Source organism: Molossus molossus, unplaced genomic scaffold (assembly GCF_014108415.1).
Source record: "Molossus molossus isolate mMolMol1 unplaced genomic scaffold, mMolMol1.p scaffold_m16_p_12, whole genome shotgun sequence".
In the NCBI taxonomy this organism is placed as follows: Eukaryota; Metazoa; Chordata; class Mammalia; order Chiroptera; family Molossidae; genus Molossus; species Molossus molossus.
The window spans coordinates 88,932,358-88,955,556 of record NW_023425347.1 but is presented as its reverse complement, the minus strand read 5'-3'; the positions used below and the strand labels follow the sequence as shown (position 1 = coordinate 88,955,556).

General features: G+C 51.7%; 1 protein-coding gene across 4 annotated transcripts; it reads right to left on the bottom strand.

The window, feature by feature from the left end:
* Positions 1-914: 914 nt before the first annotated feature.
* Positions 915-22,722, bottom strand: E2F2 (E2F transcription factor 2). Of its 4 annotated transcripts, XM_036255111.1 has the most exons (8): positions 19,689-19,711; positions 19,254-19,329; positions 16,683-16,788; positions 14,636-14,855; positions 13,666-13,824; positions 11,913-12,027; positions 9,379-9,571; positions 915-4,060 (listed from the first exon to the last, which is right to left on the bottom strand). In XM_036255111.1, the coding sequence occupies exons 1-8, from the start codon at positions 19,694-19,696 to the stop codon at positions 3,795-3,797; spliced, it is 1,143 nt and encodes a 380-aa protein (XP_036111004.1). In that variant the 5' UTR covers positions 19,697-19,711; the 3' UTR covers positions 915-3,794. The 4 variants fall into 4 exon arrangements, with proteins under 4 accessions (XP_036111004.1, XP_036111002.1, XP_036111003.1 ...); XM_036255109.1 differs by lacking the exons at positions 19,254-19,329; positions 19,689-19,711 and adding an exon at positions 22,456-22,722; XM_036255110.1 differs by lacking the exons at positions 19,254-19,329; positions 19,689-19,711 and adding an exon at positions 22,456-22,722 and having other exon boundaries at positions 14,642-14,855.
* Positions 22,723-23,199: the final 477 nt, after the last annotated feature.

The following is a 23,199-nucleotide window of genomic DNA, read 5'->3' as shown; positions in this document are numbered from 1 at the left end:
AGTATGGGGATTATTCCTATTCACTTCTATCTCCCCAGTGCCTAGCATAAACAACCATATTTGTGTACAAAGTATTAAAGGTTACATGTTAGTATCAGGGAAAACTACAAGACTCTTAAACTAGACCCTGAAGAATACTCAGGAGCTGGTTCAGCTGAAACGGAGAAGGGCTTGCCAAGTGGAGCGCACAGCACGTGTAAAGGCCCAGAGGAGAAAACACATGTTGTTTTCAGGAACTAATAAAGAGGTCCAATGTGGCTGAGTGGTGGGAAGGAGTGGCCAGTGAGGCTGGAAGGGTAAGGTGAGACAGCTGTAAGGTTGGGAGTGGACTTTCATGCCAAGCAAAGGGAGACACTTAATCCTAAGGGCAGAGAGGAGCCGTCCATTAAGCAGGGGAGCGGCGCAATTAGAACGGTGTTTTAGAAAGATCTCTCTGGCGTAGCAGAGAATATGGTTCTCCAACTTCAGCTGCATTAGATTTACCCGGAGGGCTTATTGAGATGTGGTTCTGGGTCCTACTCCAAGTTTCTTCTTCAGAAAGCCTTGAGTGGAGACCGAGAATATGCATTTCTCACAAGTTCCCAGGTAGTGCTGGTCTGTGGACCACACTTTGAAACCACTTCCAGAGAGGGTGAGATGGAGGTCGAGTAGCCAGAGGATATTAAGTAAGCTACTGAAATAGCCCTGATGGGAGGCGATGGAGGCAGAGCAGGGCAGGTGCTCACATTTTAAATCTGCGTGCTGCCAACTTTTCAGTGTCTCAATGGTGAGATTTCAGGCCTGGTAATAAGCCAATGTGGAAAGGGGAGGCTATTTCTGGGGAGAAATCAGCCAGTGGGTCTGGATAGTCCCCATGACGATAGGACCAGACCCACACTGGTAATGACCTTCAGAAAGCACAGCAGAGACAAGGCGCCCAGAGTTGCTGTTTAATACCCGATTATCACAACACAAGGAGGTTTACATGGTGTTCATCAAAGCAGGACCAGAGGTAAGTGAGAGTCCCAGTACCAAGACCAGGTTCCCTCGGGTGTGCTCACCCTCGAGATACATGTGCCACATACTAGGCTTCTTCACTCACCGGGCTGGCTGGGTTTCTGGTTACTGAGGCTCCTCATGGGAGAACAGGGTCCCAGGATGAGCTGGGGACCTCGGCACGCAATGACAAGAACCAAGCAACCCCCGAGGCTTTCACTTCAAATGCACTAAGCCATACAACACTCGGACACAGGGACATCCAAACTCACTCTAAACTCTAAACACTGTGCAGAGCTGATGCTGCGAACACTTGGGTAAAGAAAATAAAGCCCAAACCATCCTAGAGCCAGTTTTACGAACTTCCCCATCCCCTTCTTCCCTGCAGCTGCGCTAGTCAGACCAGCATTGCCGTGGGGACGGGACGCCACTCTGGTCCAGCTAACACTTTCGATGGGGAGGGACACGGGAGCATGTCCCTAGTTTTACGAAATCTTTTAGAATCTCTGACTCTACTCAACAATTTAATACTACTGGGTTCCCTGGAGCCCCGAGCCTTTGATGTCCCTCTCGGCACAGGTGACTTAGGGGCTGACAACAGAGCTGGGGAATTTCCTGGCAAAAATAATGTGCCTTATATGTTCCTAAAGCACTTGAGTGAACTTGGGAGATTTCAGGTGTCATTAGGAAGAAAGAGGCTTGGATTTGTTTCCTCCCCCGAGTCTGAGGCTTGGTCTGGGTGGTCCAGCCCCTGAGTGAGGGGACAACATAGGAGAAGGCAGGGGCCCAGGATACAGGCCAGGGGCCCAAGGGACAGCCCCTCTGCCCAACCCTATGGCTGGGCATTTGGAGAATGAGCCTGAATCCTGGCCAGACCTCACCTTTAAACTCATTCCCAGCGGCTCCTGCGGGCCTCTTCTTCCTTCTCTTGGATTTAATTCTGGCAGAAAGCTCTAGAAAGAGCCCAAGAAAGAGCCCAAGGCATGGAAGTCAAACACCCCTGCCTTTGGAGATGGTGAGTGGCTAAACGCAGCCCAGAGAGAACTCAGAACAGCAACACCATCTCCAGCCCCACAAGCCCCAAGCCAGACCAGGCAGCACCCCTCTCCTGCGAGGGCCAAGGGGGTCCCTTGGTCTTGGGCGTGCTGGGCTTCGAAATGGGCTTTTGATGAGAGCAGTGTGGAGCTGTGGAGGGGGAGAGACCAAAGGCATTTCTGTTAATCATACAGAATTAGCCCTGTTTATAAAACTGGCACCTTTGACCTGCACATGACAAGACACAGCTGTCCTCAGGGGGGCATTACCTCACACTGGACCCTGGTCCAAAAACTCAGATGTCCATAGGGCAGCTCAAGAGCAATCCCACAAGGTCAAATTCATATTTAAGCCAACTTAATGCTACAAACTTAAAAAGAAAAAAAAAAGTGCTGCCAAGCTGAGCCCCTACGGAAACCTAGCTCCCTGAGGGTGGGTGGGTAGTGGGCCTCTCAGACCACTGCCCTGGCTGCCTCCCTCCAGAAGGCACAGCCTTGGTTCAGCCCAGAGAGTGACCCCCCCAACTGGGCTACAGAGACAATGTGGGATGGTCAAGCATGGGGGGGGCATGATGACAGGGTGAGGCCAAAAGACCTTCTCAGAACCCAGGTCCGAAGAGATAACATGAACCCATCTCCCCATCAGCTCCCTAAGTCTGGTCTGCAGCGAAGACCCCTCTCTGTCACCCTTTCTGCATTCCTGTGACAAAAGGAGCCAGCATGTCATCATGCCCTGGTCACCTCTGTCCCTGGGGGGGAAGGGACAAACAGGAGGGAAAAATCCTCCTGTGAGGAGGAGGAGGAGGGTATCGGCTGCTACAGAAGGGTGTGTACAGAAGGGTTTCTGGTCTTAGCCTCACCCTTCTTGAGGTGCAGCCGCCTCTGCCCCCGGGTCCTCATGTAAAACAGCCCATCCCAGCGAGAGGCAGCAACGGAGAGGCACCTGCGGCGACCATCGCAGCTGCCTCCACACTGCTGTCCCTGCTTCACGGGCGCCCCTGCTGCCTCCCTGGAGGGCCACACCGACACTCTAAGGGAGAGGAGTAAGGACCTCCACAGGAGGGGGGCTCCGTAACTGGCTGGTCCTGTTTCCTCAGGAGCCTCAGTGCCCCCTGGGCCGGGATGACTCCCTGGAACCATCTGGGGACAGAGGACACCAGGGAGCCTCAGCAGCTCTGACTAGAATTAGGGGCCCAGTGCAGTGATCCTTCCACCGCTGGACGGCCCCCGGAGACCCCGGCTCGCCGCAGGGGGGGAACCAGTGGCCCGGGGCCCGGGAAGCCCAGGACTGCCCTTGGACGGCAGACAGTGCTGAGCCCATCTGACAAGTCTTGTAGAACTAGAACAAGGTCCCTGCTAAAACTCAGGGAAGACACACAAACAAAACTCAACCTGAAATAAATACAAAGGCGGTAAGTGCTCTTCGATAAACTGAGGGTCCTAATTACCCCTCCAAAGGCAGTGGCAGAGCCTTTCCCTGGACCTGATCATGTCTGTGGCCCTTCGCGTCAGAGGTCAGAGGTCAGAAGACTGAATGGGCCTTCCCAGGCCCTACTTCTAGTAGGAAGGACAGGACCCAACCCCTGATACAATCCTCACCGACCCTCCACAAACCCCCATCAGACAGCTTCGGCTGGCAGGAAGGCAGGGCAGGAAGGAGAGGAGACCCCCATACCCAAAGGGTAGCATCTTGTGTCCAATGTCCCTGCGCAGGCAGAGGGCCTGTCAGTCTGTCTGTGAGGAGGTAGAGACAGTGGTGGAACTGCTGGGGGCAGGCAGGTTAACTCAATTAATTAGCAGGTCCCCAAAGTCATAGGAGTCAAAGAGGTCACTGATGCCCTCGCCCCCGTCCAGGCCCCACAGGTAGTCATCCTGGTCCAAGGGCGGAGATAAGCTGATCAGAGGGGAGCTCTCTGTCAGGGTTGGGGACAGGAACTGGTCCTCGGTCTGCTGCAGAAGGGGGTACGGCAGCTCCAGCATGCTGTCAGTGGCCTCCAGAGGGACAAGGGATGGTGGCGGCGGCAGGACCTGCTGGGAAGTCAGCGATGGCTCTGGAGACAAACAGACAAGGGTTATGACTGGTCCTGGTGCCCGGAAGCCTCTGGTCAGACCTCAGAGCACAAGAACAGCCTTCTGGTTCTCTGGATGACCGTGTGCCCTTCTCTTCTCTCCCACCCTGTCCCACACCTCGTGGCACAGGACACCCTCCATTTCCCGGCACCAGCTCTAGCAACCGCCCTCATTTCCCACACTGTCCTCTCCTCTCCTGCTCTCAAAACTCACCCTCTTTCATTATCAAGGCCCTTGTCCCTGAAATCATTTTTTTGTTTTTCCTGCGTCATCAATTTCTCTCACTTGTCTAGATCATTCCCATCAACACAGAATCATACTCCAGTAGCTCCTGTCTTTAAAAAAGTATCCTCCTGCCCTGGCCAGGTAGCTCAGTTGGTTAAAGCATCATACTGATACGCCAAGGTTGCGGGTTCGATCCCCAGTCAGGGCACATACAAGAACCAACCAATAAAAGCATAAATAAGTAGAACAACAAATTGATGTTTCTCTCTCTTTCTTGCTCTCAAAAATCAATAATTTTTAAAAACTAGGAAAAAAGAAGACATTTTGTGTTAAAAACAAAACAAAATGCTGTGCTCATTCTCCTAATGAAGGAACCATTGCCTAGGCCAAAAGGCCCAAGAATCCCATAATCCTGTCGTTCCCCCTACATCCAATCCAGCCTCAAGTTCATCTCCACAACCAAATGAATTCCCCAAGCTGCCCATTTCTCCCCAGTCCGCTGCTGCGGTCCTTGTCCGAGCCCCTCTTCCTGGCCCGTCACCTTGCTTCGACTCTTCCCCTTAAAGGCTGTGCTCTGATATAAAGAGAACTTAAAATAAAATGCAAGTTCTGACCAGGGCTGAGAAGGTCCTACATGATCTGGCCCCTGCCTACCTTCCCCCCACAGCGCACACTCAACCACTCTAGCTACACTGGTCATCAGTTACTCTTCAGACACCAAGTTTCATTCCACATAGAGGTAAGAAGGTGATTTCCTACCCAGAGATGTGGATAGGACAAGGATATCCCCTGCCAAATACATCCCAATGCCTAGAATCTCACCGTTTGAGTCCTTCCTTAAAGCCCAACCAAACATTGCTCGGGAAATGCATCCGTGCTGCTATGCCCGACTGCTTGACCTTACTAATTGCGGTAACTGTGCGCAAGTGACTTAATGTTTGTGAGTCTGTTCCCTCATCTCTAAAAAAGGATGATTCCACCAACCTCAGAGGGGTGCTGAGAGGATTAAATGGTAAGTGCAGGCAGAGAACAGCTGGTGTGCAGAAACCCAGCCTTGGTCTGCACGCGGCCCTTGCCGATAATTACAGTGGCTCCCATTTACCCAGGGCTTACCGGGCCCTGCTCTGCTCTCAAGGAGAGGCTTCCGCTCCATCTTCTGGGAATAAAACCGGCAAACTTTTGGTGCACGGGACGACGCCCAACCAACTGAGCCACATGGCCAGAGCTCACATAAGTTTTTTTTTTTTTTATCCTCACCTGAGGACATTTTTCCATTAAAAAAAAAATTTTTTTTTATCCTCACCTAAAGACATTTTTCCATTTTTTTGTTCAGATAGAGTGGGAGAGAGAGAGAAAGAAACATCGACGTGGTTGCCACCTGCACGACCCAACCAGGGCCGGGGACAAACTGCAACCGAGGTACACGCCCTTAGCGGGAACCAAACCCGGGTCTCTCTGGACCGTAGGCTGATGCTCTAACCGCTGAGCCAAACGGGCCAGGGCCTATTTATTGTTCAGACAGAGTGGGAGAGAGAAAGAGGAAGAGAGAGAGAGAAAAATATTGACATGAAAGGGACACATGGAGTGGCTGCCTCCCTCACGACCCAACCAGGGCCGGGGACAAACCGCAACTAAGCCATGTGCCCTCAGCGGGAACCAAACCCAGGACTCTCTGCACCGCAGGCCAACGCTCTAACCACTGAGCAAAACCAGCCAGGACTCACATAAGCTTTTTAAAAATCACATTTGGCCCTGGCCAGTGTGGCTTAGTTGGTTGAACATCGTCCCATGCACCAAGAGGTCCCCAGTTCGATTCCTGGTCAGGGCACATGTCTGGGTTTTGGGCTCAATCCCCAGTAGGGGGCACGTGCGAGGCAGCAGCAGATTGATGTTTCTCTCTCACTGATGTTTTTCTTTCTCTCTCTCTCACTCCCCTCCTGTCTCTCTAAAAATCAATAAAAACTTTTTTTTTTTTAATCCTCACCCGAGGACATTTGTCCATTTTTTGTTCAGATAGAGCGGGAGGGAGAGAGAGGAAGAGAGAGAGAGAGAAACATCGATGTGAAGGGACACATCGAGTGGCTGCCACCCACACGACCAACCAGGGCCGAGGACAAACTGCAACCAAGGTACGTGCCCTTAGTGGGAACCGAACCCAGGTCTCTCTGTACCGCAGGCCAACGCTCCAACCACTGAGCCAAACTGGCCAGGGCATATTTTTAAAAACCACATTCACACCGGATCATCTCAGTAACTCACCCAATGATCATGAGGGAGTGTTACGTGTCCGCATTTTAGAGATGTGGGAACATCTGGCCGGTTTGGCTCAGTGGATAGAGCATCGGCCCACGGACTAATGAGTCCGGGTTCAATTCCAGTCAAGGGCACTCAGTGGCGGTTTGTCCTGGTCCTGGTCGGGTTGTGCCTGAGGCAGCCAGTCAATGTGTCTCTCTCACATCAATGTTTCTCTCTCTCTCTGTCCCTCCCTCCCACTATATCTGATGATAAATGGAAAAATATCCTTGGGTGAGGATTGAAGAAAAACAAACAGAGATGTGGGCACAGAGGCTCAGTGGGGTTAAAGTGACTTGCCCACTGTCACCACACTGTCACCAAGTCATAGGAGGTAAGGTGCAGACTCAGACCCAAGTCTCAGAATTTTAACTCCTGTGCCATCAACCACATTTAGGCTTACCTCCGAAGGTCAGAGCCTGGAGGGATGTTAGAGATGACTTCTGTTCAAACCCCTTTCATTACAGATGACAGAATCTGAGGCCCCAAAGGGTTAGGGACTCCCCCGATGATGCCAGAAGCTGGGCCCCAAGACTACAGTGGCCTCCTCTGCGGGTGAGGCCCCTGGCACTCAGACCTCACAATGACCCTCCTTCAGGCCAGAACATGGAGCTTGTGCACATGCGTACACCATCCAGGAAGTTCCTCCTGCTCCCTTCAGCAGGGATAACATTAAGAGGCCAGCCCTGTCTGGTTTGGTTCAGCGGTTAGAGCGTCGGCCCGTGGACCAGAAAGTCCCGGGTTCGGTTCCCACTAAGGGCACGTGCCTCGGTTGAAGTTTGTCCCTGGCCCCATGCGTTTGGTTATGTGGGTGGCAACCAGTCGATGTGTCTCTCCAAATTGATCTCTCTCTTTCTCTCTTTCTCCTTCCCACTCTATCTGAAGATAAATGCAAAAATGTCCCTGGGTGAGGATAAAAAAAAAAAAAAAAAAGAGGCCATGTGGCACAGGTGGAGAGAGACAGCCCTGGCACAAGCCCTGGCACAGAGCTGGCTTCTGGGCTGGCCCCACCGTGACTGCTCTGTACACCTCTACTTCTTTCATGCCTCAGGCTCTGAATCTGCACAACTGAGGTAAGAACCTCTCCCTTGCTCATGTCGTAGGGTCCCCGACTCTGACCGAGGTCTCAGAGGAAAACTGAAGTGAAAGTGGTTCTAACCTTGGACAGCTGTGTACTTGTTGACAGTGGAGTGAGAAGGCAAATGAAGCAGGAGGGAGAACAGGGTGGGGCACAGGTCTGGAGTCAGAGATAGGCATTGGGAGGTGCCCAGAGGGACAGATGGCTGGTGCAAGGAGAAGTCCTGGTCCCTGGACCAGGCCAGGACAGAAGAGAGATTACTAGAGGAGTTGGGAATCTGGGCTGATGTACAAGTTCTACCACCAATTTGCTGTGTGACCTTAGGGAAGTCATTTGCCCTCTCTGAGCTTCAGTTTTATTCATATGTAAAATGAAGGGTTACACCAGGGGTCAGCAAGCTTCTGTAAAGGGCTGAGAGTAGTTTACGCTTTGCAGGACACTTATGGTCTCCGTCACAGTCGCTTTCTTTTCCTTTCTTTTCCCCCTACAACTCTTTTAACAATATGAAAACAATTCTTAGCTCACGAACCATACAAAAACAGGCCACATTTGACCCACAGGCAATAATTTGTCAATCCTTGAGTTAAACAAAGAAATAGCATCCAAACCTATGCTCTGTAGACCCTCCCAAACACACCTCTTCTATCAGACCAGTTCTAGTTCTGCATTTGTTTAAACACTAGGGTTCTACTTAAGGAAATTCTGCTGCTAAGAACACAAAAAATGGAACACTGGCCTTCAAGGACTCTTGCCAGTCTGACCTGACGCGTGATCCCAGTAAAAGGCAAACACCATTCTAGTGGAGGGGCCTTCACAGGTTCTCATCTCTATTCCTTCTGGACTCCCACCCTCCCTGGGAGGACTCGGGGACCTCTCCCACCTCTACTCCCGGCAGCTGCCTCGTACACTTCCTGCCAAGAGTAGCCAGCCAGCTCTCAGGTATACGTCCCCCTGCCAGCCAGGGCTGAGCCACGAGCCTCTGCCCCAATTTGTTCTGTGCCTCGTGGAGACAGGGCTGGGCTAGGAATGTGGAGACCAAGGTTCAGGGCACAGCTCTGTTGTCTCCCAGCTGGGAGACCTTGGGCAAGTCACATCACCTGCCTGCCTCAATTTATTATCTCTAAACTGGGGACTGCTGTGAGGAATAATGTAAGAATGGGTGTACCTGGTACAGCTGTGGTTCAAAAAAAACCTTAGTTATTATCATTCAAGTAAGTGTTGATTTGAGCCTTCCTCAAAAAACCTAGTGTCCATTTACTGTGCGTTTATTGCGTGCCAGGAGCTCTGCTGTCAGGGGCTGTCACAGAAGCAGCTGTACGGGTGGCGGTGGCAGTAATAATGATAATAACAGCCAACACTTATTGCTAGGCACAGTTCTAAGTACTTTACATACATTAACTCATTTGATTCTCACAGCAACCTATGAAGTAGGGCTTATTAATTACTAGGCCCAACTTAAACTGAGGCAACGAGAGGTTAAATAACTTGTCCAAGGCCACATAGCTGGGAAGTGGAAGAGCTGGGATTCAAATCCAAGCCCCCTCCCCCACCGCCCTGAAGCAGGACCGGCCAGCCAAGGAGACAGGGAATGCACAAGCGCTGCAGGGTGTAGACTGCAGTGCACACACCCGGGGGACTACACCTCGGCCACAGGGTAGGAGGTCCATACCCAACAAACGAGGACCTGGAGGCAGAGGGCCTTACCTGGGGATGTCGTGGGCTCCAGGATCCCAGGGTCGGTGCTGCTGCTGGGTTGGGCAGAGTCAGGAGTGGGGCTGAGGGTGGATGTGGAGGGGACGGGCTCTTTGGCAGGGCTATCTGGCTCCTGCATCTCCTCTGGGCACAGGTAGACTTCAATGGGCCCCTGCGTGCTCTTCAGATATATCTGCAGGTTCTCCTGGAGGAGGAAGAAAAGCCAGGTCATGGCTCTGGGCAGCTGCACACTTACTCATGGGTCCGTGTATATGGACGGACAAACGCCTGAGCTGGGCACTGAGGCCTGCTCCATCCGGCCCGTGGTGAACATCTGCTGCTTCTGCCTGCCTGGCCCCCAGGCCCCCTTCTTTTAGGAAGAATGCCTGGATTTTCCTTTGGGAAATCACTCCTCCCCAACTCTGAAGTCACGTAATTGGGAGCAGAAGGCTGCACCCTCCCCCAGCTCCAATGGGTGAGCTTCGGATACAGGATGAGAAAGTCAGAGTGACGGTGACTGGTGCAGGGTCGCACATGACTCGGGTTAGTCCCACCAGCATCAGGCCCAGATCCTGAAAATGGAAGCTCCCTTTCCAGTGGGATTGCTAAGCTGGTATCATGAAAGCTATCTTTGCCCCAGGGGGAGAGCCCAGCTGGGAACAGAGTCAGCACAGAGCACGGCACAGTGAAAGATGGAGAGCGTGAGGCGAACTTGAAGTCCTAATGGGAGCCCCCGCATCCAGCCGTGCCTGCGACCCACATCTTCCCCCTGGACGTGTCACTTAGCTCCCACCTTCCCCCTCACTTATGCCAGTTGGACTTGTCTTTCTGTTACTCGTAACCACGAGTCCTGATACTCGGCTTTCCCACCTCTGCCTCTTGTCTCGCACCAGCAGCCTAAGCCACGACTACTACACACCTGCCGTCTGGGCATGCGCTCCGCTCTCCAGGCCGGTGCTCACGCAGCAGCCTCCTTCCCCTCCTCCCCCTGGCAAAAATCCTGCTCCATAATGTTGAGACAAGTTTGCACAGTGACGGATGATTACTAAACTTAGTGTGGTGATCCCACAGGACGGTGTATATTGTCAAGTCGTTATATTGTACACCTGAAACCAATACAATATTGTGCACAACTACATGTAAACAAATAAGTAAGACTTAAAAACAAAACCCTATTCATTCTTTAGGACCCAGTTTAACTGTCACCACCTATGGCTGCTTTCTCCAACTCTCCTTTCTCCCCACCCTCTTCAGTCTATAAATCAGCATCACTGCTTGCTTGGGTCTTTTTCCCTCTCGAGGTGGTAGGGGCAGGGCCTTATTTATCTTAATGTTCTTCCGTTAAACAAATTATTTCTTGAGCCTTTGTCAGGCGCTGGGATGGGGGTACCACATGAGAGGAACGTACTTTTGTGGAGTTTACACTCTAATGGACAAAGCAGAACATAGTCACGGAAGCGAGATATTCCGGCGAACGGAGGGAGGGTACGTGTGGTGGGAAAGCACCGGCGGTAATGAAGTCTGGGGGTGGTCATGAAAGGCTTCCTTGTGGAAGTGATGTCTGAGTTGAGACCTGTAGGATCAACAGCAGTAAACTAGGCAGAGAGAGGGAACGGCATTTCAGCTGCAGGGAACAGCATGTGTGAAGGTCCCGTACTGGGGATGAGCTTAGTGTGGTAGGGAAACTGCAGGCAGGTCGGTGGCTGAAGCAAAGACAGAGAAGATGGGCAGCATTTGAGAGGAGGTTGGCGAGGTCGGAACACAGAGGGCCTTGTAGGGAGTGTTAAGAATTTTGGTCTCGCCCAGCTGGTGTGGCTCACTGGTTGAGCATCGGCCCACGCACCAAAAGGTTGCCAGTTCGATTCCCAGTCAGGGCACATGCCCAAGTTGTGGGCCCGATCCCCAGTGAGGGGCATGCAGGAGGTGGCCAATTGTTGTTTCTCTCTTTCTCTCGAATCAATTAAAAAAAAAAAAAAAAGAATTTTGGTCTTTAATCCAGGACAGCATGGTTGGCATAAAAGGATTATTGTGAGTATGAATGTTCCTATGTGTGGGCACATATGCATGTGTAAAGGAACCAGGGGCTGGTGGGATGAAAGAGAAAACAGAACAGAGCTTTTTCGCCCTGGCTGGTTTGGCTCAGCGGTTGGAGCGTCAGCCTGCGGTCCAGAGAGACCCGGGTTCGGTTCCCGCTAAGGGCACGTACCTCGGTTGCAGTTTGTCCCCGGCTCTGGTTGGGTCGTGCGGGTGGCAGCCACTCGATGTGTCCCTTTCACATCGATGTTTCTCTCTCTCTTCCTCTCTCTCCCTCCCACTCTATCTGAACAAAAAATGGAAAAAATGTCCTCGGGTGAGGATAAAAAACAAACAAACAAACAGAACAGAGCTTTTTCTCAGGACAGAATCTGTTGCCTTTTCCAGCTTCTGTCATTTCTGCTGCAGCTTGGAGACCATCAATATTGCCGTGAGCACAAGCATAGACCGAGCCTACAGGGCTGCCCAGGAGCCTCCTAACCCTGCTCTCCACCAAATGCTTCCCCTCTCACCTCGCTCCTGTCGGGTACTTGCAGTCTTGTCTGCGGAGGGGCCTTGACAGCGATCACTGTCTGCTCCTTAAAGGTGCCAATCGAACGGATGTCCTGGTAAGTCACATAGGCCAGTGTGGGAGCAGAAGAGTCAAGGGAAGTCAAATTTCACACCCCAGCCCTCCAGGCAGGGGTCCAACCCACCTCTCCTAGGCCTCTGAACATTTTTTCCTCACTCCTTAGCTTAGAAATAACCCAAAACTATAACCTGTTCTTTTAATATCATAAACTACTTTGGATCCCTTTAGAAAGCAAATGAGGATATAAATCATTTTTTTAATGCTGCCTTTTATCAGGTTTTTCCATAAAGGCTTCATCTCTCAAGCTACAGAAGGCAGGAAGGCATGTCTTTTTTTCTTTTATAATTCTTTCTTTATTGCACTTGCTAATTTTCAGTAAGGAAAACATGTCTTATTTCTTTAAATTTTTCACAATTGCCAGGCTGGTATGGCTTAGTGGTTGAGGGTCGACCCATGCACCAAGAGGTTGCTGGTTCGATTCCCAGTCAGGGCACATGCCCAGGTTGTGGGCCTGATCCCCAGTGGGGGGCATGCAGGAGGCGGCCAGTTGATGTTCTCTCTCATCTATGTTTCTAATTCTCTCTCCCTTTCCTTTCCCCTCTCTCTAGAATCAGTAAAGAAAAAATATTTTAAAAATAAATAAATAACTTTTTTCACAATGTTAACATCCTTCCAAAAATACAAGGCCATATCCAAAAACCAATTAGACAGTGAAACTATTTGGGAAAAACGTATGAAAAGCCTTAGGAAAGTCCACGTTCTGTGACCTCATCATCTCAATCCTAGGAATCTGACCTAGGGAAATAAGTAAAAAAATGGGAAAATGTTCTATATACAAAGGCACTCATCATTTTGTTGCTTCATAAAAGCAGAAATCTAGAATAGATCTAAATGTCGATTTTAGGACTTATCAACAAACCAGAGTGTAGTCTGAGCAGGGCATCTCAAACTATTTTAAATATGAGGTTACACCATATGAGATTGCTGTTTTTGTAGATAAAAAATGGTTCCATGTGAACAATTTCATGTGGATCAGCCAAGTGGAAAGGATTTGTAACCACACAGAAACTGCCTATGGTAATACACTGAGAAAAGTAGGATATAAAATGTTCTATACAGCAGTCATACACTATATTAAAATAACACATAACCTTCGTATGGTTAAAGACAATGGCTATGGCCCAGCCAGTGTGGCTCAGTGGACTGAGTGTCATCTCATGGACTGAGAGGTGCCCGTTCGATTCCCGGTCAGGGCACATGCCAAGTTGCAGGCTTAATCCCCAGTAGGGGGTGTGAAGGAGGCAGCCAATCCTCGATGTTTCTTTCTCACATCGATGTTTCTATCTCTCTCCCCCTTCTTCTAGGAAGGAAGGAAGGAAGGAAGGAAGGAAGGAAGGAAGGAAGGAAGGAAGGAAGGAAGGAAGGAAGGAAGGAAGGGAAAGAAAGAAAATGGCTAGGTTATGGTGGCAGCTGTTTCTTTTCTCCATTTTGCAGATTTAAAGAAATGTATTTGTCTTACTTTTACTATGAGAAAGTAACTTCAATAGAGTTCAAAAGAAAAGCCACCCAGAAATAAAAAACCAGATATGCAGATATGCCAGAGCCCGAGGGAAGTATTGCATTAACTCTGGATAGACACGAACATGCAGCAGGCCCCAGCTCCCTGACAACCTTCTCCCAACCAAAGAGGATATTTCTTGTTGGCCTTGTCCTCGGTCAGATGCTTGAAGTTCAGAGAGCAGCTCTGGATGAGCTGGTCCAAGGCCTGCTCCGTACTCATCAGCTCCTTCAACTCCTGCCCCAGCTGCTGCTGCTTCCCAGGCCGGGTGGGGTCTTCAAATATTCCCCTGCCTCTGGGAACAGAGCAGCCCACCAGAGTCAGTCTCAGTCCACAACCAGGGACCCCAGCGCGAGGACTGCTGTGCAGAGCTGCACAGATGGTGTAAAACCCCAGGATGAAGCCATTCACATGGTCTACATGGGTGCTCCTGGGTTGTACAGATCAGCAGTCCTGTCTAGCTCCCAGGGAGCTGCCAAGGATTGAACCTTGAGGTTTGTGGGTTGGGCCAGAGAAAAGAAACAAGTCAGGGCGTGACCCTACTTGTGGAGCGCTTTCAACTCTGTCCAACCTATGCCCCTGCCTCCCCCAAATGGCAAGGAGCTAGAATGACCTGTCCTGAACCCCTGCCCGGATTCTCTTAGGGTTCGTGCCAGGGGCTGCAGGTCAGCTCTTTAAGACCTTGTCGAATTGAGGAAAGGAGCCTGGAGTACTCATATCTCTGAGCTGGAAGGAGTCTGGGTTGTTACTGCTCAGCTTCCAGGGGACTTTCCTAAACTAGAAGAGGGAAATCCTGGGATCTCTGACTCAAGAGGATGCAATCCTCTTAGGCCATAACACATCCTAGAAAGCATTCTCTGCCCTGCCCCTGCCATGCTCTCCTAATATTGCTCCAGCATATATACCTGCTCTTCCATTTTACTGGAAGATACACTGGCTCCACCCCCAGCATATAAGCCTATTGATGTTGCTCTTGGTCTGCCCCTAACACTTGTGCCCATTGGATGTTGCACTCAGCCCCCCATTCATACACACTGGATATTGCTCCAGCCCCGCCCCCATCACATGCACCCATTGGTGCCATCAGCCCCAGCCCAGGCACTCACACCCACTGGATGTTGTTCTTGGCCTTCTTGCGGATGAGCTGGATGCCCTCCAGCACATTGGTGATGTCATAGATGCGCCGCTTCTGCACGTCCAGCACCTCGGCAGCCCAGTTCAGGTCCAGGACCCCATCCTTGGACTCACTCAGGAGGTAAATGAACTTCTTGGTCAGCAGCCCCAGTGACGTGTCATACCGAGTCTTCTCCCCAGGGGACTTGGGTGCTGAGGAGGAAAGGGGCCCAGTCACTGCTCAGAGAGGGCCAGCCTGGGGAGCCTCCTCCATTGACTTGAACCCACTTATACCACCCTTCACAAAAGCACCCACTTTCCAGTTACAGAGCACTGTGAGGCAGGGGGTCATTTGCTACCATTGTCCAAACAGGGAGCCTGATACCTAGAGAAGGAAAGTGATTTGCTTAAGGTCTCACAGTCAAGGGCAGTGTCAGGGCTGGAAACCAAGTGTCCTAATTCCTGGTTTAGAGGACTTTTCCACCACAGCATAGGCAGCTATATCACCACCACTACCACCACCAACACAACAACAAATACTTATTATGTATAGCTCACTGTTCTAAGCAATTTCCATATACAACACATCTAATCCTTACAACACCCTATACATCTGGTGTATAACCATCCCCATTTTATCAATGAGAATACTGAGGCACAGACAGGTCAAGTAACTTGCTCAGCTCACTTGGTTAGAAAGCAGCAAAGCTGGGATTTAAATTCAGGCAGTCTGGCTGAGTCTTCCTTCTTAACTATTACCCTATCCTGCCAGTAATGTCAGAAATTTGGAATTAGGGCAGGGAGGGAATGATGAGCTTAGATTTGAGAACATTCCTAGGCTTGCCTTGCCTTTCTATGTGCAGCCCCGCGGTTATCTGAGAGGAATCGGTCCTACAATAGCAAACGGGACAGGTTCATGAAAAGGTCCCTTTCCCAATGAAGCTGATGTCACAAGACCACATTTCAGCTGCAACATCTTAAACCACAAGAGAACTTTTGCAATAAAGTAACTTGCAAGTCATATAGCTAGTGTCCAAACTAGTTCAGGAAACTGAGTTTTAGAGAGTCTCAGATTCCTCCAGAAGAGGACTTCGGAAGCTCTTAACATACAGATGACAAGTATTTGGCACACAGGCTGCTTTTTCAACTTTTAAACCCATGGCAGACATTACTAATTGATCAGTGCATTTAGGATCCTACCACAAAGAGCTCTGGCAGCTTCTACCAATCAATTGGAAAGGAAACTTTTACTATTCCTGATCTAGCTGTACCTCATTTTACAGATGAGACAACTAAAGTTCACAGAAGAGGAGTGGCAAGCCAGGTCAGGGCACAGCCCTGCCAGGACCTCCAAATTCCTGACCCTCATGCTTCCCACCCAGTCACATACCTTCTTCATCAGGTCTCTGACCCCCAAAATTAGCATTCCTCCCTAACACAGGAGCTGAAACTTCCACTCTCACCAGAATATTGACTGCAAATATCAAGGCAGAAAATCTCTCCACTTTGGCTTTAGGAAGTCACTACCTGGGCAGCCTCTGGATCTTAAAAAACTCTGAGGTAGCACAGGTTGGATTAATCCAAGCTTCACTTCCCTTTGAGTCACTTATTTGGCTCTCTGTCTGCATACAAGAGGAAGGCCCTGCTCCTCTCTGAGCTGGATTCTGTCTTTTAGAAAAGGTCAGATTGAATAAAAACAGTAAGTTCCAGACAAGTCGTTGGCCGTCGTGTTCAGAGCCGAAGAGCAGCGCACGGCGTGAGAGAAGCGGTACAAGGCCAGGCTGCAGTCCTCACGCCACTTACCAGCAGTGTGACCTTGAGCAAGACACTCAAGCTGAGGCGCAAGTTGCTTCACCAGTAAAAAAGGGGTAATCCTATCTACCTGGCAGGATCCAGTGAGAGAACACTCAAGAAACTGTTTTATACACCAGGAAGTGTGCTACAAATATTACTCCTGATGATTTGGGCAGGGCTGTTGCCCTCTGCCTCTGCCTACCCCTCCCTGAGTCTGCCTCCAGATGTCCCATCGGCACAACTTACTTTTAGGGCTGGGGAGGCCATTCACTCTAATGCACTTCTCCTTGGGAGTCTGGAATTCCAGGACTGCAGGCCTCCCGATCCCCTCCAGGTCCAGCTTCCTTTTGGCCTTAGAGAGGGGGAGAGGAGAGAGAGAGAGAGAGAGAGAGAGAGAGAGAGGCAGAGTTTGAGAATCATTCGTCCTTCGGCCTTTCCCCAACCTGGGGCCAAAGCACAGAGGCCACCAGCAGCCACTTCCTGCCTCAGTTTACCACCAGTCCTGGTAAAACATCACTGTACTCGGTAAGGAAATATCAATGACCTGAAAAGTGACCTTTCAGGGGAAGGAAGTCCTATTTTCTGAGAGGCACACAACACTCCCATCCTCTGAGGCCCGGGCACTTGAGACCCTACCAAAGCCAGTCTAGCCAAGAGCTCAGAGTTCCTTAATAATAAGCCACAAGGTCACTTCTACATCTGCCCCCTCCCCCCTAGGCACAGAGGATAATGCAGGAAGGAGTGGGTGGGGCCTAAACCACATCAGACTGGGGAGAGGCCCCCCCTCCTGCAGAAGCAGCTGGCCCAGCCAGACTGGGTGCCCATCACAGCCCCACAGCTGGCCCTTATCAGGGTGGGGCTGGGCATCCACCCAGGCCCAGAGGACTTCCTGGATCGGTGCCACACCTCAGGGAGGTGCCCACATTGGGAAGCAGTGCAAACATCCCCCACCCCTATGTTTGGGCTCCAGCTCAAGGGCCCCAGGACCTCCTGAATAGACTCCATTTGCCATTCTTTCTTTGTGGCGAAGGGCAGACAATGAATCCTTCCCCTGTGTCTTAAGGACAAGCAGCTGAGGTCCCCCTGCTCCCCCTCCCTGTTCCCGCCAAGCTTGGGAAACACCTGCTGGGGAAATCAAACCACAGACCCATCTGCTCCTCTACACCCCACTGCCACCCGGCCCCATTAGGCCCAGAAGCTACACTGGCCCGGAAGGGGCCTCTCTCTTGGTTAGGGTTGGGCAGGGGCAGGGCCAGGGCACTGGGGCACTGGGGTCAGAGACCTGGGCTTGCATCTCCCAGCTCCTTTACAGGCATGCTGTATGACTTGGGGAAATGCTCCACATCTAGGAGCTTGAGTTTTCTCCTCTGTAAAATGAAGCAGAAAAAGTGCTCAGCCTGTGGCTCAGCACACAGTAGATGTTCAGGAAATGCAGTCCCTTCTCTAAAATCCAATCTCAGCCTCTTCCTGACACACTTCTGGGGGTCGTTGATCCTATTTTCTTCCTCTCCCCTTCCCCAGTCACCCTTCCCCTGGTTGGGACAGAGAGGCCTATTTTAACCTTTGTTGGTGAGGTCATGCTTGGCAGGGCTGAGACTTCTAACCGCTGCTGAGCACAGCTGGGCCAACAGGTGTGGGAGGTGATACAGTTCTTGCTCTAAGCTCCTCTCTGTGCTGCCCCCCTCCACACACACCTCCTCCAGGAAACCTTCCTGGATTGATTTGAGAAGAACTGCTCCTTGGTTTGAGGAGCCTGAATAAGATATTTCTCTCCTCCATACCTACCCAGACCTGGGCATAAGTGAAATGCCTCCCTGCTCATTCCTTTTCAAGTCTCTCTGGAATATTCCTTTTCTAACCCCCTCCGCTGGTGACATCCTAGATTCTAGGGAAGGTGGTCTGCTCTGCCCCATCTTGTCTCTAGAGAAAGGCCCAATCATTCGCCAAGACCTTCTACATGCCCTGGCCCATGCCCCAACACTCATCACATCACTGAATCTTCCCAACACCAGTGATCCCCAGTTTACAGCTGAAGTAACGGAAACTTGGTAAGCTCCAAGGCCTTTTCAATCCAGATCAAGTTATCGATCCCAGAATCCTTCATCCACTCCTCAAAAGGAATGCCAAGGGCAGGAGAAGAGAAGTCAGTCTGAGTGCTACCTGAGGCAGAGGTGTAGGGCAACCTAGAATCTCCCCAACCCCAACTACCTCCCTTCCCGATAGGAGCCAGCCCCTGCTGAGTTCACAAAACACCAGGAAGAACCTCACTACCTGCAGAATGGGAAGGAGGGGAGGACCCTGAAAGAGTCCCCGTGCTGGGCCTATCACATGCTCATCAGTTCTGCAACGTCAGTATTGGCAATCTCTCTCGGTAGAGGAGAAGTGGAGACTCAGAGAGGTTAAGCCATGTGCCCAAGGTCACACAGACAAAGGGCAGAGCCAGAGTTTGAACCCAGGTCTGTCTGATTCCAAAGCCATGTACCAGGCTGCTTCAGCTCCATCCCACACAAATTCCCTCAGAATCTATTGGAATTTGGGCCCAGGCCTGGCCATAACCTTCTTGCCCCCATCACTTTACTTTACACACACACACACACACACACACACACCAACCCTCTCCCTTCTCTCACCCTTATCCTGCACTCTCAGAATTCCTAAGCAGCAAAGTCACCCAAGGACATCTGACACCTTTGCGCACTGCCCAGAGAAAGGTCAGCTCATGGGTGGGCCTGAGCCTGCAACACAAATGACAGAGGACAAGCCCAGGAGGAAGAGGACCAAGGAGAGGCTGAGCACAGGCCTTGGAGTCAGACCCACCTGGGTTCCCTCTAGTCCTCCCACCCACTTCTTAGCTGGGTGAGCTGGCCCAGTCAGTTGATTTCTTGAGTCCCACCTGTAAAATAGGGCTACGCTGCTGGACCTCTGCTGAGGATTCAGTGAGACGGTGCAGCAAAGCGCTTTGCAAGGAAGCTGCTATCACTAACGTGCTAGGGCACCAGAAAAGGGAAAGTTCAGAGGTAAGCTAAAAAGACAGGGATGTGCCAAGAGCAAAAGTCTGGGACCACACCCAGAGGCCAGCTTGGCTCTAACCTGGACCCTCTTAGGCAGCCGCTTTGGCTCTTTCTTTCTTTCTTTCTTTGTTGATTTTAGAGAGAGAGAGAGAGAGGGAGAGCTAGAGATGGAAACATCAATGAGAGAGAACTTCGATTGGCCACCTCCTGCATGCCCCCTACTGGGGATTTGGCCCACAACCTGGGCATGTGCCCTGACCGGGAATTGAACAGGCGACCTCTTGGTGCATGGGTTGATGTTCAACCACTGAGCCACAGTGGCTCAGCCCCTTTGGCAGTTTCTTAAAGGCTGGATAAGATTTGAGGCCACCCAGCCAATCCCGAAGGAGAAGGGCAGAGCTCCTTTCTCAGGCAGCCCCAGAAGTGAGAGGGCCAGAGCCCACCAGACACAACCCCTCTGCAGGCAGCAAGGTAAGGAAACCAGGCTCGGAGAGGAAGCGACTTGACCAAGGTCACACAGGGAGTAGAGCCAAGCCTCTCCTAAGCCCCAAGTCCTAAGTTAGATGATGGGGTAGGAGCAAGTGTAAGGCCCTGCTTGAGAGCCTCAGTCCCAGATCCCAGCTTGGGATTTGCTGCCTTGCTGCTCTGAGACTACATTTCCTTATCTGACCCAATTTATAGGGTTATTCGTTAAAATGTTCATTTTCTTTCATGGTTCTCAAAGAAAATTTGGATAGTATAGATAAATTGAAAGAAAAAAAGAAGAGTGCAGAATCCCACCCTCTTCACAGGTTCCTGCAGAGATGAAAGACAATGATGTGGTGTGCCTGGCTGGAGTAGGGACTCAACAGATGATCATCCCAAGCCTCTCCAGAGAGTAGTGGAAAAAGCACTAGACAAGGAGAGAAGAGTCCTGGGCTCTGGACTTCATTCTGCCATTGAACTTGGTTCCCGTCCCTGGGCAGTGCCTGAGGTCCCTTTAAACAGCAGCTCACTGACAAATCCTGCTCACCCTGCACTTTGCAGCCTGGCCACAAAGCAAGCGGCCACACCCAGGGTTGGGTTTGGAACTGCTCCAGGTCACACCCTAGTGAAATGAGTAAGCAGGGGGCCAAGGCCTGCACGTAGGGCTGGGGGCATCAGGCATCTGAGGACTGACAGGAGAGGGGACTCTGGGTCTGGTAGGCCTTTGGGGTGTCTGACTCAAGGAGACTCTCTCACCTCTTGGCTTGTTACTCAGACAAGCAACTTCACATCTCTGCTCAGTTTCCTCATCTGTAAGATGCCTCATCCCAGGCACCTTGACCAAGATAACGAATGTGAAGAGTGACAAGCAGTGCCTGGCACACAACAGGCTTTCAGTAAAAGAGAGCCATTCTTGCTGTGATTACTGAGCCCCTCAGGGAGGGAGGTACAAACAGATGCACTAGGTCTCCTCTGGGACGGAAGCAGTTCAAAACTACAGCTGTTACTGAAACTCCGCCTGGGTGCCTTACAGCAGCTGGCCAGAGGAAACAGGGCCAGCCACTGAGCCCCTTCCTGGGGAGCGCACAGCTCTTCAGTCAGGCAGCACTGGGAAAAGTCAAGGCTGCATAGAAGAGACTAATGATCACCTGCCTGTAGGTCATATATCTCCCTGTATGGCCTTGGGCAGGTGACATCCCCTCTCTGAGCCTGTTTCCCCCTGCAACATGGAACTGCTAATGCCATATACTTCACAAAGTTCAAAACTGTTTTAGGCTGTAAAATGCTGAATGCAAGATAGATACCCAGTCTTAGTTATCCTTGGCTGCTTGACCTATAAAATGGGAAGAGCTCTCCTTCCTCCTAGTTGGAAATGACATGCAGGAAGGGGCTCTAGGAAGGTTAAAGCCTTGAATATGGACAAAGCATGATTCCAGTAGCAGAGAGTTAGGGCTCTGCCTGCATCCAGAAATGGCTGGGGGTCTGTGCCTGTTGACTGACACAGGTCTGACCAGATGCCTCTAGGTGTGTGGTCTTATTCCTTTACCTGAACTTATTCACCACTCACAACTAAGCAAACCTACAACACCCCCTCCCTGGAACCTGCTTCCAAAATCCAGGACCTGGAGCTGTAAGTGACCCGAGATGAGTCAGCCCCACAACTATTCCATGCACACACACATTTTAAAGAAAATGAAACTGATGCCCAGACTGGGGCTAAGACTTGTCCAAGGACACACAGTGAATTAGTGGCAGTTAAGACCAGAAACCAGACTCTCCAACCACCACCCCCATTCCCCTAGGGCTTTTCCCACTCCACCCTCACCCTACCGTTGTTTAGATTCTCATGGACTCCATCCAGGAATTCCACTCCCACAAAACACACCCTGTGCCTAGTGCCACCACACTTTGGGCCCTCCCTGGCAACAGACTTGGGGCTTGAGGAAGGAACAGTCGATCTGAACAGGGAGCTGCCCCCAACTTGCACCTGCTACTGGCTGTCTGGGAAGACTGGGCCTGGGGGAGGACCCAAGGCAGATAATTGGGAAGGAGTTGGCTGGATGGAAAAGTTGGACCCTGTCCATACCATACTGGACCTGAGAGGACCCCCCCCTCCCATACACACACTTTAAAGTCCCTACAGTATCAGCAAGCCTAGCTCTGTGCCAGCACAATAGCAGGTGCCCAGTACTGGTTTCTGGGCCAAACAACGAATGAAGAATGAATGAATGATGGCAAAGTTGGCTCCCTGGACTTCCCCAAAGCCACAGGGTGCACTAGGGATACTGGGTTGGGTGCCCACTCCAGTGTACATTCCACTCCATTCCAATGGATGAGGTTACAATATTTCATCCCGTCTGAAAATGAAGGGCTCTTCTCCATTGGGGCATTGAATTGTCCTGAAAGCTTAAAGCTCCCCTTCTCCCTCCCCAAACTCTACCTGCTTCTCTCGAACTGGGTCCCAGGCGCCCCTCCCTCCTTTCCCACACCCGAAAGCATAGGGGGAAGAGGTGGGGTGGTGGTGGAAGGGTCCCCAGAATTACCGGCAGCCGGCCAGCCGGGACGCATCGCACAGCTTGGCCCTCCGGTCCGTGGGGGGTGGCGTCGAGGCAGGTGCCGGACACCGCAGCGGGAGGCACGGTCTGCGAGTACAGCGTGGTGTAGTAGGTGGTGGTGACCGGGCAGAGCTGGGGGCTGCCGAGGCCAGGCGGCCACAGTTCGGTGGGGCTCATCGCGGGCAGCCCCTTCAGGGTCGGCCCAGCGGCCGGAGCCTGGGCCCGGGGCCCTCGCAGCATGGCGAGCGCGGAGCCCCCTCCCCTGGCGCACCCGCGGGCACCCGCGGGCTCCGGAGCCAGCGGTGGCTCACACGGCCCGCAGCATGGTGCGGAGGCCAGGGGAAGCCGCCAATGGACGCCTGCGGGGCAAGGCCGGACCCTCCCCTCCTGGCCCGAGGCCCAGCGGAGCAACGCTTGGAGATCCCCGCTAGGAGATCACACCGCGGCTACGATCGCGGCGGCCGCACAGCCAGGGGCTGCCCCGCCCCAAGGGCGGCCGCGACCCGGGACGGCCCCACGCCCCTGAGGGCCCGGCGCCTAGGGTCTTTGGGGAGGGGTCTCTGGCTTGCCCGCGAGCTCGACTGAGACGCGAGGAGCTCGTATGGGGGAGGGGGACCGATTGCACCGACTCCCTCTCTCCTCGCTCTTTAGTCCCCGAGTCTTTCTCTGCCTCTTTTTTTTTTCTTCTTTTTTTTAGCGCCAAACTGCGTGCCGCGAAATTCGGATCTCCCG